This window comes from Aedes albopictus, chromosome 3 (genome assembly GCF_035046485.1).
Source record: "Aedes albopictus strain Foshan chromosome 3, AalbF5, whole genome shotgun sequence".
NCBI lineage: Eukaryota > Metazoa > Arthropoda > Insecta > Diptera > Culicidae > Aedes > Aedes albopictus.
The window spans coordinates 187297676-187311444 of NC_085138.1; the positions used below are offsets into that span (position 1 = coordinate 187297676).

Consider the following 13769-nt stretch of genomic DNA (forward strand, 5'->3'; position numbering starts at 1 on the left):
CCGAAGAGAACACTGAAGGAAATTAAAAAAAAAAGGAGTAATAGGAATTCCCTCTCTGGAAAAATTTCGGTGGGAACCTCTGGTTAGATCCCTGAAGGGTTTTCATGGGGAATTCCCGTAATACGATTGCAGAAATTCACGACTCACTGGGAGGATTCCCGAAAAAAACCCTAAAGGAAATTGCCAAAAAGGTCTACAAGAATTCTCGATGAATATTCAAACGAATCCTTGGTTGAGGAATTTCCTGAGCAATTGTTACGTGAGAATGTAGCTTGCGAACCCCTGTGCAGTGTCGGAGTTGGTTGTCTATACATGTGTATTGTTTTATACTTCGTGTTTTCTGTCAGTCCCGTTCTGTCAAATATGTCACACAATAGAATAAGTGAAAACAAGGCACAGAATGGGCGCGTATAGATTATTAGAATTTATATGTGAAGAAATCACCGAAGTTGTAAGTGTTTTAAATGTTTTTATGTTTTAATATGATAATAAAGCATCATTACAGCTTTGTAGCATGTGGCAAATGGTACAACTTAGCGTTTTATTTGCCCTGCTAAAAGGTCGGTGCCCATACATGCTCTGTTCTCAACAGCAATATTTTGAGGAATTCCTGGAGGAATCCCTTGAAAAATTTCCGGTGGAATTCCTGAAGGCAAAATTAGTACGTGGGCAAATTCCTTAAGGAACCACTGGAGAAATTTCAGTGCTTGGGACAAGTTAGAGAACCGTCAAAATGAAAAGACGCTCATCCCAAGTAACAATTAGCATGCCTTGAAGGTTTATTTATGTTTTATCCTGGTTTTATACGAGCATGTCAAAAAGCTAGTTGTTCTAAATTAGTTTTATGTGGTAGTTTTTTACTTTAAACCTTTGGCGTTCCATAAAACTATCATATAACTTCTGCTATAAACATCTTCAGTTAAAGACTTGCAAGTAGACATGAATTGGTTTTATCACTTATTATATACCATTTAAATAAAACTTGCATTTGCGGTTGTTGTCGGAGAGATTTTTTTTGTAAACAAATACACAAAACTGTGAGGCAATGCATAAAACCAACAAAAGATTTCGTGGCCGTAACATAAACCAAAAAAATGCTGTGATAAAACCGCTAGTTCTATCATGAGCTCAGTTATGACTACCTCAGGAGGGTTAGCCCTATTGGAGGAATCATCAGGAACACAGAGTTTTATCAGAAAAATATGTCGCCTAGCCGAAATAATTCATGTAAATACTGAAAAATTATTACTCAATTTTATGATTTCACGTACAGCTTAAGATCAAATTAAACCATACAACACGTTTCCGTCATTTTATTTTGCCAGAAAAATTACGTAATGTCTTTTAAACTCCGCTGTGTTGAAAAAACCTTTTTTGGACCCAATTCCACCGAAAAAATTAAATGCATTTAACTTCCAAATTATGCATAGTTTGTGTGGCGCACTTAGTTTTTGTCATTATCACAGTCACATTCACCACAAATTTTCCGTGGCTTGTCTCCTGACACGTATTAAATAGGAAAACAAATCTGAATTCCATATCTGCACCTTCCAATTGTTGGCTGGATAAACAACCAAGCATAATTTATTCTGACGATCGAACATTGAGAGTGAAAAATAATCAAAACAATTATTTGACAAGTCAGAAGATGGTTTTATTTAGAAGATTGATAAAACTATGATACAACCCGAAATCCTAAGCCGGTTTGCATACGAAGTCCTGTAGACCCTAATAAGACTGGGCCAACTAGCCAGAACGTTGGCTTATTAAGGCATACAAGAACTCGAGAGCATTTTCAAGTCAGCATCAATGGTTTTATACCCAAGTAACAATTTTAATTTTATCAAAGTTTTTTAGCGATTCAAAAATCCTAAACATAAAACCATTGATGCCGACTTGAAAATGCTCTCGAGTTCTTGTATGCCTCAATAAGTCAACGTTCTGGCTAGTTGGCCCAGTCTTATTAGGGTCTACAGGACTTCGTATGCAAACCGGCTTAGGATTTCGGGTTGTATCATAGTTTTATCAATCTTCTAAATAAAACCATCTTCTGACTTGTCAAATAATTGTTTTGATTATTTTTCACTCTCAATGTTCGATCGTCAGAATAAATTATGCTTGGTTGTTTATCCAGCCAACAATTGGAAGGTGCAGATATGGAATTCAGATTTGTTTTCCTATTTAATACGTGTCAGGAGACAAGCCACGGAAAATTTGTGGTGAATGTGACTGTGATAATGACAAAAACTAAGTGCGCCACACAAACTATGCATAATTTGGAAGTTAAATGCATTTAATTTTTTCGGTGGAATTGGGTCCAAAAAAGGTTTTTTCAACACAGCGGAGTTTAAAAGACATTACGTAATTTTTCTGGCAAAATAAAATGACGGAAACGTGTTGTATGGTTTAATTTGATCTTAAGCTGTACGTGAAATCATAAAATTGAGTAATAATTTTTCAGTATTTACATGAATTATCCCGGCTAGGCGACATATTTTTCTGATAAAACTCTGTGTTCCTGATGATTCCTCCAATAGGGCTAACCCTCCTGAGGTAGTCATAACTGAGCTCATGATAGAACTAGCGGTTTTATCACAGCATTTTTTTGGTTTATGTTACGGCCACGAAATCTTTTGTTGGTTTTATGCATTGCCTCACAGTTTTGTGTATTTGTTTACAAAAAAAATCTCTCCGACAACAACCGCAAATGCAAGTTTTATTTAAATGGTATATAATAAGTGATAAAACCAATTCATGTCTACTTGCAAGTCTTTAACTGAAGATGTTTATAGCAGAAGTTATATGATAGTTTTATGGAACGCCAAAGGTTTAAAGTAAAAAACTACCACATAAAACTAATTTAGAACAACTAGCTTTTTGACATGCTCGTATAAAACCAGGATAAAACATAAATAAACCTTCAAGGCATGCTAATTGTTACTTGGGATGTTTAGGATTTTTGAATCGCTAAAAAACTTTGATAAAATTAAAATTGTTACTTGGGATGTTTTCTGCAACGCATTTGCAACCTAATCTGAACAAACAAACCAGAATTAGATGTTTCATGCATGTTACATAACACATTTAATGTAAGCTGACTGTATTATCACTTGCAAGCAATATGTAAGCTCCACCTCCACGAATCGATGTCAAACACGTGGTAAATTGTGATTTCTGTGAAACAAAGCCGCAACTTTATGAATTTCGTGGTTTCAATGCATCTCAACTGACAAGATGGAAGTTTCGTGTGCTATGCTAGAAGCATGTGTGCAACTCATTTAGACCAAAGCATAAAAAGCCACATCTTGAATGATGTTGCAGGTGCTGCTTGGGGTAGCAAAGAAGGTGCAATAAAGTAACAAGTAACTTCAGTAGCTTTTATGGTGCGTTGAACATCGATTCTCTCACAGAGCTCTTGGTTTAGTATGTAAGGTGAGTAGATAATACTCCTGGTGTCCATGGTTCGAGTCTGGACACAATCTTTTTTAATATTTTTTTTATCATTCTCGCTCGTTTATGTTGCATAAGAATTCAGAATCTGCGCTTTTTGGGTTTCAAAGAAGAAGCAATTGTGTTCTGTCGTCCGTAATACGGACAGTGAATAAATTGCACTGAGGTTGCTGTTACTGGCTCAGCAACAAGTCGTGTTGCTTGGGAATCTACCGTACACGCAGAACTCGATGTACACAGAGCAAGGAGTAACTTTCACGCAGCGACCGAAAAGACAAAAGAATTTTCACGCAGATTTGTGTAACACCGGATCAGCACATTTTTTGTGTTGATCCAGTCGTACACAAATATGAGTGAAAATTCCTTTGTCTTTTTGCTCGCTGCGTGAAAGTTACTCGTGCGCTGTGTTGTTTCATTTAAGGGTGTAACTAGACATTTTAAGACGTTTCTTGAAGTAACGCGGTTTTAAGGTGAATATATGACGAAGCCACAGCCAAAATTTTCAAAAGCACAAATCTGAAGAACCATTGGACGGTTTGCTCTGAAAAGTTGATCGATTGGTCACCACCAGCGGGTAACCAATCGATCAAATTTTCATCGCAAACCGACACGTGGTTCTTCAGATTTGTGCTCTTGAAAATTCGGGCTGTGGCTTCGTCATATCTTCACCTTCGACTTAAAAAAACGCGGAAAAAATACGCTTACAAAAACTTCAGAATACTCACGTATGTTGTTACAGGATTTTATAATAATTTTTGATAACAAAATTATTAAAATTGATGTACAAAATCTAACTAGAAGTTTATACAAGTTTCTACTACTGTGAAGTTCCGAACAGTTCAAAGTTCTGAAATGATAATTATGAAATTTCGTTACCAATATGATACTTATAGAAACACTTTCTTGCAAAATTTCATCAACTTGGTTTGAAAGCATCTGGTGTTGATAGGGGTGACCCAGGTAACCAATAAGCAGTTAAAATGGCATTAATTCGGCACTATATGCGCCTTTACAGCAGGTCATTAAACGCTAATCTGCAGTATATGCGCCATTAGTGCTAGTAAAATGCAGGTTTTGGCCCGATATACGGCTGAATAAATGCTTATCCCCCCTATCCCCCAGATTGTCAAAAATAAAAACAAAATATTTCCCCTGCCCCTTTTACGGCTCCCTTTCTCTTCTTTTTTCTCACTCTCCTGCTGTGCAATTTTCGAGGCTTAGGGCACGTTCTGAACTGCTGTTAGTGATTTTTTTTGCTGCTTTCAGCCAAATTGGGATTCGATCCCTCGATCCTCGGGTTGACGATGGTGCTGAACCGTGCTACAGGGTAAGCTATAGATGATCTGATGAAGCGCGTTGGATTTGTGATCTATTTAAGGCATGAGTATTACACCGGCAGTTGCTTCGTTATGCTATGAGCTTGGTAGGTGCTGATAATATAATCGATTATAGAAAATCAACCATGGCATTTCTTTGCCAACGAATGTTTTCCCATTGATTTTATGTGTTGTAACCTATGATTGTCTGGATATGCGAATGATGATGACTTCTACAGCCGTGGCACGTAAATTAGAAAGTGGAAATGTGTTGTGGTTTTAGCATCACTGATGATCTCTCTTAGCTCATGGCAATAAAGTAGCAGTCCTGATGCCTGTTGACCAAAATATACCGTGCATTTGAAATGCTACCAAACTGCTGTCAGATTTTGACTAGCATTTGAATTGTTATTATAGGGTAGTTTAGCAGTCAAACTGCTATGATACGGCAACAAGCAGGCCGAATGCAGATATAAAACAGAAATAAGGCTTATTCAAATGCTTATTGGTTACCTGGGGAGTGTTATGTGAGATGTTTGCCTATTCATAACTTTTGAATTTTTCTGCCAATTTTCATGAAATTTTCACAGAAGCTACTATCACGGTGTGCCAAAAACCGTTATCTATATAAATAAAAATGTCCACCCAAATGGCACCCGGCATTCGAAATATATACTACTCTAGTATCTCCTCTGAAAATTTGAAAATGTTTCATCGAGGGAAACTAAAGTTTTTGTGATTTGAAGATTTCGAGCCATTTATATAGGATTTTCTTATATGAGCAAATATACACCGTACGTGCCTGATACCGCTATTAACAAATAAAAATGTACTCCAAACTAACACCCGGCATTCGAAAGATATACTATTCTTGTATCTCCTAACCAAAGTTTTTACTGTTTGAAGTTTTTCCTCTATTTTCCTAGAATAAGCTCATAGTATATGGGAATATTGGCATACGGTGATCTTCATATCATAAACAAATAATAACACTGCTCAACAAAATTAAAAAAAAAACTTCGTATTATGAGATGAGAAAAAAAGAACAGTGTGTTGAAACCCTAGAAGTGTCATAGTGAAAGAATTTTCGAAAAATATTGGAGCGGGACTTCACAGTTCAAGACCGAAGTTTGAATTGAGAACTTGGGGTGGTCAATTGATACACGCATTAGGATTTCTAGGCTCCAAAACCCCTATTATTATTTTTTTTCTCATCCCATAACGCGAACTAGTGTTGAACAGTGAAATGAGTTTCACAAATTCCAAAAGTACAATAAATATTCAAGCAACTTCTCTGAAAATTTGACAACATTTCATTGAGAGGAATGTCAATTTCCGTGGTTTGAGAATCTAATTAATATTTCTTAGTTCTACCTGCTACTCGAATACAAATAAAATGTGGCACGCCTTTAGCGTTGATTACATAATTTTTTTAGGAGTTTGGTATCGTTTATTTTTGTTGTTTTTAAGCATGTTATCAATATGTTGGTATCTTGTCGGTGAATTTAAAAACGTTTCATGGTAAAACGAGAGTTAAAGTGAATTAACAGCCCAAGGTTTTGGTATTCTTAGGAAGCATTGTTAATCGTTGGTATAATGTTTAACACGAGCTAGACGAGCTTGGTGGTCTAGTGGCTACCGCTTCTGATTCATATGCAGAAGGTCCTGGGTTCAATCCCTGGCTCGTCCTTTTCCTCCTAGTTTGTATCTTTCTATCTACTTTCTCTCTTACTCTCTCTCTCTCTCCTACATATACATCTCATGTATATTCGTATGTTCGTAGCCAATCGCTAGAACCAGAAACGGATTGAAAATAAAATCCGTTTCCCTTCCTTCCAACTTTCATCACACAGTGTCAATCTCATATAACGCCTACAAGTTATGCAACCAAGCGAACTGTGCCGCTTCACAGTAATCTTCACACAATCTATCGCTTTACGCCTGGCACTCTTGCACCAATGCATGATCCATGCGCCAAAAATAAAACATTTCCCCACCAACACACCAACATCCGCATGACCTTGTGCAGGCGCAGAGGATTCAACGGCCTGATGTGGGCAAGCGATTGCAATCATCACTTCCCTCCCCTTCCCCATTGACCAGCAACCTGACGCCTAAAAATACAAGACCACCAACGCTCACACACTGAAGATGCCTGTTAGTCCCAAGCAGCTATCTCATTGGTTCCTTGTTGTGAGTGTAGCTGATCTGGCGATACTGGAGTAGCAACTGCGGGCGGTCAATCAAGCTCAAGCTCAAGGTAAAATGTTTAAGATATTGGAGCTTTTAAAGTAAACCTAAACGCCAATCGTTTTACTAGCCAGCTTTTATACATCATGCTACTAACGTGCCTTCCGTGAATTTGGAAATTTTTCATTTGAATGATCATCAGTAACAACAGTTTTAAGCTTTGATATCAATTCCATTGAAGATATGCATTAGCGTGGTTCAAAAAATCGTTTTTGCTCCACACCGCTTATTCGATTCCTAAACAGATTAGGTATATGGCTTCTCCCAAAATTTGAGCTCATTTGGTTGAAAATTGAGACTGCACAAGCCCTTCAAAGTTTGTATGGGAATTACTATGGAAAAACGATGTTTTTCATTTAATCGACCGTAGCATTTCCCCAAGTCTAGTGGGTTAGTCGACCCTTGGTAATCCTGGGCTACTCTATTAGCTGAAGACCGTATTCAAATTGGACGCCCCATTAATTAGTTATCGATTTGTATCTAACTGGACAAACTTTAACAGTGGTCCTCCAGCTTCCGAGCAGGCAACATTGCTGCATATGGCGCCAAAGATAGGACACTGAAATCATGGCTACTATGTTTCACTGCAAAATGCAGTGATGCCCCCCGAATAGTTAAACCATCATGAGTAACGATTTCGATTCTGGATAAAAATCGGTAACTAATTAATGAGGCGTCCGATTTGAATGCGGTCTTCGGCAAAGTTGTAGCTGATAGAGTAGCCAAGGATTACCAAGGGTCGACTAACCCACTAGGGCACTTGGGGAAATGCTACGGTCGATTGAATGAAAAACATCGTTTTCCCATAGTAATTCCCATACAAACTTCGAAGGGCTTGTGCAGTCTCAATTTTCAACCTAATGAGCTCAAATTTTGGGAGAAGGCATGTAATCTGGTAAGGAATCGAATAAGCGGTGTGGAGCAAAAACGATTTTTTGAACCACGCTAATATGCATGCATATTGCGGAGATTCCACCTGTTTAGACTCCTGCGCGAAAATTAGTTGCGTGGATTTTTCTTGCGTGGGCTCACAGATATAAAACCAGACCGCGTCCTGGTGAATATTTTACGCTGTGTTGTTAGGTACACATTTGGTGCTAGTTTTACATTGTAAACAAACATTTCTAACGCACCTACGCTGAAAATGCGCCTAATCATTTATTTGCGTCTGAATCTATAAATCTTCACAACGGGCAATACTATCGCCTTATTTATAAACACGTTAAAAAATCTACTGAGTTTTGAAACAGTATCGCAAAAAATGTAATAAATATTCAAATTTTTAGATGAGTTACAAAATATATGTTCATTGCGAGGAATGATTAACATGAGAAATTGAAATAATATTCTATGAAGTTATTACATTTTCAATATACTTCAATTATACTTTAAAAACTTTCGTTTCCCGTGATATAACCATTTTCAAATTGTCTGAGGTGATGCTATAATAGTATATCTTTCGAATTCCGGGTGTCAAAATGGTATATATTTTTATTTGTTAATAGTGTTTCCAGGCACACCGTGCGCGCATATTTACTCATATAAGCAAATTCTATAAATATGGCTCAAAATCTTCAAATCTCAAAAACTTTAGTTTCCCTCGATGAAACATTTCCAAATTTTCAGAGGAGATACTAGAATAGTATATCTTTCGAATGCCGGGTGCCATTTGGGTGGACATTTTTATTTGTTAATAATGGTTTTTAGCACACCGTGTACTAGATTATGTGTAAATTATGCTTGCAAAATTTGATGATTATTGGTATAGTACTTTCAAGGGGCTAAAATCACGCTCACTCCCAATACATGTTTCGAATATAAAATTGCTGATTATCAGGCCAAATTTGAGCAATTTTTATGTATCTATTGCAGAACTACAGCTGTATTTCTGCGTCCCGAGTATTGCGGATACAGGCTTTACATACTAAAATAGTACTATGTGCATGTCTTTTTTTATAATCTTTAGTTTATTTATATTGTCGTCGCGGTTGAAACCCGAAGATACACCACACCCGACAATCGAATTTTCCCAAAATCCATACGTGAAACCTAACGTCGGACGTAGTGCGCTGGACAGCGGACCTGGCCCTCTATCCAGCGCACTGTGCCCGACGTACGTCCGACACACGGTTTAGGAGAAAAATCGAATTTCGCGTGTCGAAAATTCCGATTTTCAACTGCACGAACCATATTTGATGCGATTAATTTTTCAGGAATTTTCAGGAATTTTGAATTGTGTGATTTAATGAGTTCGTTTTAATTTTGTGAAGATTTTGATCTCATACACATATTTATTGCTGACTGCATCCCAAATTGGACTGACACAATAGTGCGCACACACCTCCAAAGTGAGATTGCGGCACAAGACCACGTTACATCGAATTGGGCTGTTCGGTTCACTTATTACTTGTAAACGTGCACTTATATCACACTTTTTAGGCGTCCCAATAAAAGTGTGATAGTCCAATTTGGGGCATTGAATTTGTTCACTTTCGTTACTCCCGCGAAGCACCCAACGCAGGTTCAGCAACACTGTCGATAGTCTCTATTGTGAAATGAGCCTATTTTACTGCTAATTGTTCTTCAGGTTATTTAAAAAGCCACATAAGTTTGGTTCACTTCACAGCAAAAAAAATCTTGTAATATCACATCATTTTCGCTGCACATCAGTCGCATCGTAAAAGTGATGTACAAATTACATCCTTTCCACACAGCGAATTAGCCGCCGTAGCTTGAAAGTGAGTCTAGCAATCGCTAGAACCGGAACGATAGATGATTCATATATAAGTAAAATATTGGCATGGATTCGTACACTGATCCGCTGATTGTGAGGCATATCCCTTGCCTCTCGGCTATTTCACCGAGTTAGAAGCTAGGTGATAAATATGATACTGCTTCTAAATATCCGCTGGAATGGGTTTGTTGACACTTTCCAGTGCCAACCAGGGTGTACATGGTGAGTGTGATAATTGTTGGAAAACGATGTGTCCGAGTGAGATTACGTTCGAAATTGGATACATCACCAAAAGTTACGCGCCTGGAAATTACAAAATTATTTGCTGTGTTTTATTCGCATGCATAAGTTTGGTTCACTTTTATATTGGGCCACTTTCTTTGGGACGTCCGGAACCTGTAACACTATCGGTAGTAACTTATGTCGTCAGGCTTATTTTTAGCTAATCGTTCATTAGGTTATCGAAAAAGCCGCATTTTAATGATGGTTACTTCCGGTGGAACACCCGAAACCGGATCTGGTACAGTACCGATTGTCCTAAACGTGGTCTGAAACTTGTTTATTGCTAACTGTTCATCAGGTTTCCTAAAGAGCCGCGAATTTATGTGGTGTATGCATGGATTTGGTTCACTTTCAAATTTTACCAATTCCAGTGGGACTCCCTGAGCCCTTTCTGGCACACTACCGGTAGCCTACAAAGTGACTTCAGGTTATCGAAAAATCCGCTATTTGATGTGTCGCATGCGTAGCTTTGGTTCGCTTTTATATTTGGCCACTCCCGGCGGGATACCCTAAACCCGTTTCGGAACATTACCGGTTTAGAAGTGGTCTGAGACTATGTTCCTGCTTACCGTTCTTCAGGTTGTTGAAAATGCCACTGTTTGATGTGTCGCATGCATGGGTTTCTAACATTTTCTTATCTGGTATTTTCCTGAAGTACCGATCCGGAACACCTAAATGGTCATAACCCCGGATCGGCTGGACCGATCGAAACCATTTTCAATAGGAAACAACCAGATTCCCAGTCGAATGAACTATCGTTTATTAAAATCGGTTGAGAATTACAGCCAAAAAATGATGTGTTTTTTAGTACACACACATACACACATACACACACACACAGACATCACCTCAATTCTCCGAACTAAGTTAATTGGTTTATGTCGGTTCGGGCCCTCTAACAAAAAATCATTTTTGAAGTGAACATATAGCTTTTCCAGTACACTTAGTGTACGAGAAAGGCAAAACATACGTCATATCTTTAATCACTACGTTAAATATTATAAAATTAGTTTCTTTCCTGCAACGGTATTTATACGCAGCACCCACATTAATAGAATAATCTAATCCTTACACTTAAATCGCTTAATTATACCTATGAAAATCAAACAAACCGGATACCACAATCAGATAGTATGGGGAACCAATTTCATCAAGAGCGTCATTATCATAATACGTATCCGTCCCGTGGAATCATTTCTCGTTCCGCAGACATACCGATGAAACCACAATTTTCACCCATTTTTATTCCATTGTTTCTCATTCCCCCCTTATGGCACAGGATGGAGCGAGTGGAGCGAATACACCCCGTGCAGCGTATCCTGCGGAAAGGGGGTACAGCAGCGTTTTCGGCATTGTTTGAACAGACCAGAACCAGGAGCAGAGCCGAGCACACCTAGGACCGGCAAAAGGATGTCATCCACGCAAACTACACCGTCCCGGCACAAGTCGTATGTAAATATTGAGCATCCCAGCATCAGCAGCAGCAGCAGGAAGGATGATATGATGAATAATGAAAATGTAAATCCCTCGTCACCATTTACGACACCGCTCACGACATCGACGCCGGCTCAGGTGGAGGGGGAAAGCGTGCTAGTCGAGCCAACGGTGGCATTTGCTGATGACGATTACCACCAGCCGGAGAACAACGGCGAAGAACCTCAGGAAACGAACGAAGACACTTCAACGTCAACGACAGATCTTCACGTTGCAATTGAGAGGCGTTTTAATGAAAGTACTAATGCAAATAGTAGCGAAAGGAGCATTCAAGAGCAGCATCCAGCCTCCGGCAGACAGTTTCGAGAGATTTTTCTACAACGAGAACACGAATACAATGGGAGCAAACCTGGAACCCCCGTGTTCTCCGTGAACCGCGCCGCGAGGAAAAAAGCCCGCGACAAAATGCACACAACCGTGACCGCAGATCCTTCTCTCTGTGAGGGGTACAACATCGAACAAAGAAACTGCAACATGTTTGAATGCACAGGTGAGACATAATGCACTGCACTACTGTTTTATGTTCTGATTATTTTTTTAGTTTCGAGAGGCATGCCATATCAACCTATATGTATATCTATAGTTCATTCACATAATAGCTTACGCCAACAAAGCGCGCTTAGAAATAAAGCTGCGACTAGAAATTCCGCCGGAAAAATCTTTTTCAAGTTATTTTCATTCTTTATTGCTGACTCCGGAAGGCATATTGAGATGACTGCGATTTTGCACACAATGTCAGCGGTGAGCCACAGAATTTAAGAAATGTCTTTATTATGTAATGGTAAAGTTGCATACGGTAATGGCAATCTGCTGGGTAGTACCTAAGGTAATCTTTGATAATATCCATAGTAGCCGTATGTCTCGGTTTCTTTCACAAAAGCGGTACTCAAAATTTGTCATTTATGAGAATTTGATTACAAATCATGGATATTTTTAATGGGGGTCACCTGTTAGCCTGTGGGTAAGGCTTCCCTTTCCTATCGGGAAAATTTTCTCGACTCCCTGGGCATAGTGTTTCATTGGCCTTGCCTCACATTAGCATTAGCAAACGACGCGTAGTGCGTCATCAGCATCATTGAAATCTCGCTCGTAATTTCAAAGTGATAAAACTCAGTTACCAAAGCGCAAATTTGGATGAAAATGAATCATCCCATATGCTCACTCGTGGTGAGTGTGATGATACTTTTTCAGCTGCGTGACTGCAGAATTGCCCGTTTTTTATCACTTCAAAAACGCGAGGCAAACAATCATTGAAAATTAAAAAGTCAATGATTCCTATGAAAATTCTGTGATGCACCAAGTCACCTTAAGCGAGTCGCACAAATTCGTAGGTGGAACCAAAGCACAAAGGTTTTTAGACAAGATTGACGCAATCCCCCAATGATCGAGAACTGTCCTGGTAACGTCCTTGCGACTGCTGAAGAATGGGAAAGGATGGTTTGTTTTGGACACCTATGAAGTATCACAGGAATTTGGGTGTTGTTAATGGAAGAGTATTCTCCAAAAGATAAGTTTGGTAAACGTTCAGGCGCACAAACATGTTCTGGTTGTGATGAGATAGCTGGCTGCATTATTCATCTGATTTGTTTTTTTTTCATCTTGGTCGCTGCATGACTGGGTGACCGAAAATCTGGAATAGAAAACGGAATAAACATTGTCGGGGAAATTACTGCGGACGATGAGGGGAAAAGGGTGCGCTGACGAAACTGGGTTTCTGGTTTCTTCCGAATCTGTTCCACAAAAACACTCGCGAAGTCGAAATTGGTTAGACTGAATAAACTTCTATTTTATTGGCGGTAAACGAAATCACACACCAGACGAGATATGTTAAACATCACTGTTTCACAAGAGGTCGAGATCAAGACTGACTTTACAATGGGAAATAATTTCTTATAAGGTTACAAATCGATCGGAAATCTAACTAATTTTACATTAACATGTCGGGCCCCGCTCAAAGGCACTTTCAAATACACCAATTATTATGCTAATGGAGCCGCATGGTGGCAGGTGGTGCACCTGGTGAAGATGGAGCGCCTGGTGTTTCGTTCGCCTCGGTGTCGCTCTCAATGGGCAGACGACAAACTTCAGTGATGGATCGCCGATAACATCCAGTAGCCGTTCGGACCTGATCGACTCGAACGTGGCCGTCATTGCCGGGGAACACGGCTTCGATCCGACCTAGAGGCCATTTCATTGGCGGAGCCGCTTCCATTTTGAGCACACACAGCAAAAAAAATCTTGTA

General features: G+C 39.1%; 1 protein-coding gene across 2 annotated transcripts in view; it reads left to right on the plus strand.

Moving 5' to 3' along the window:
- LOC109398885 (uncharacterized) overlaps positions 1 to 13769 on the plus strand; it is a 91015-nt gene that overhangs the window by 53735 nt on the left and 23511 nt on the right. For both annotated transcript variants that reach the window (XM_019671335.3, XM_062856829.1), the window contains exon 4: positions 11312 to 12016. In XM_019671335.3, coding sequence (XP_019526880.3) covers positions 11312 to 12016 — 705 coding nt within the window. The remainder of the gene's footprint in view (positions 1 to 11311; positions 12017 to 13769) is intronic.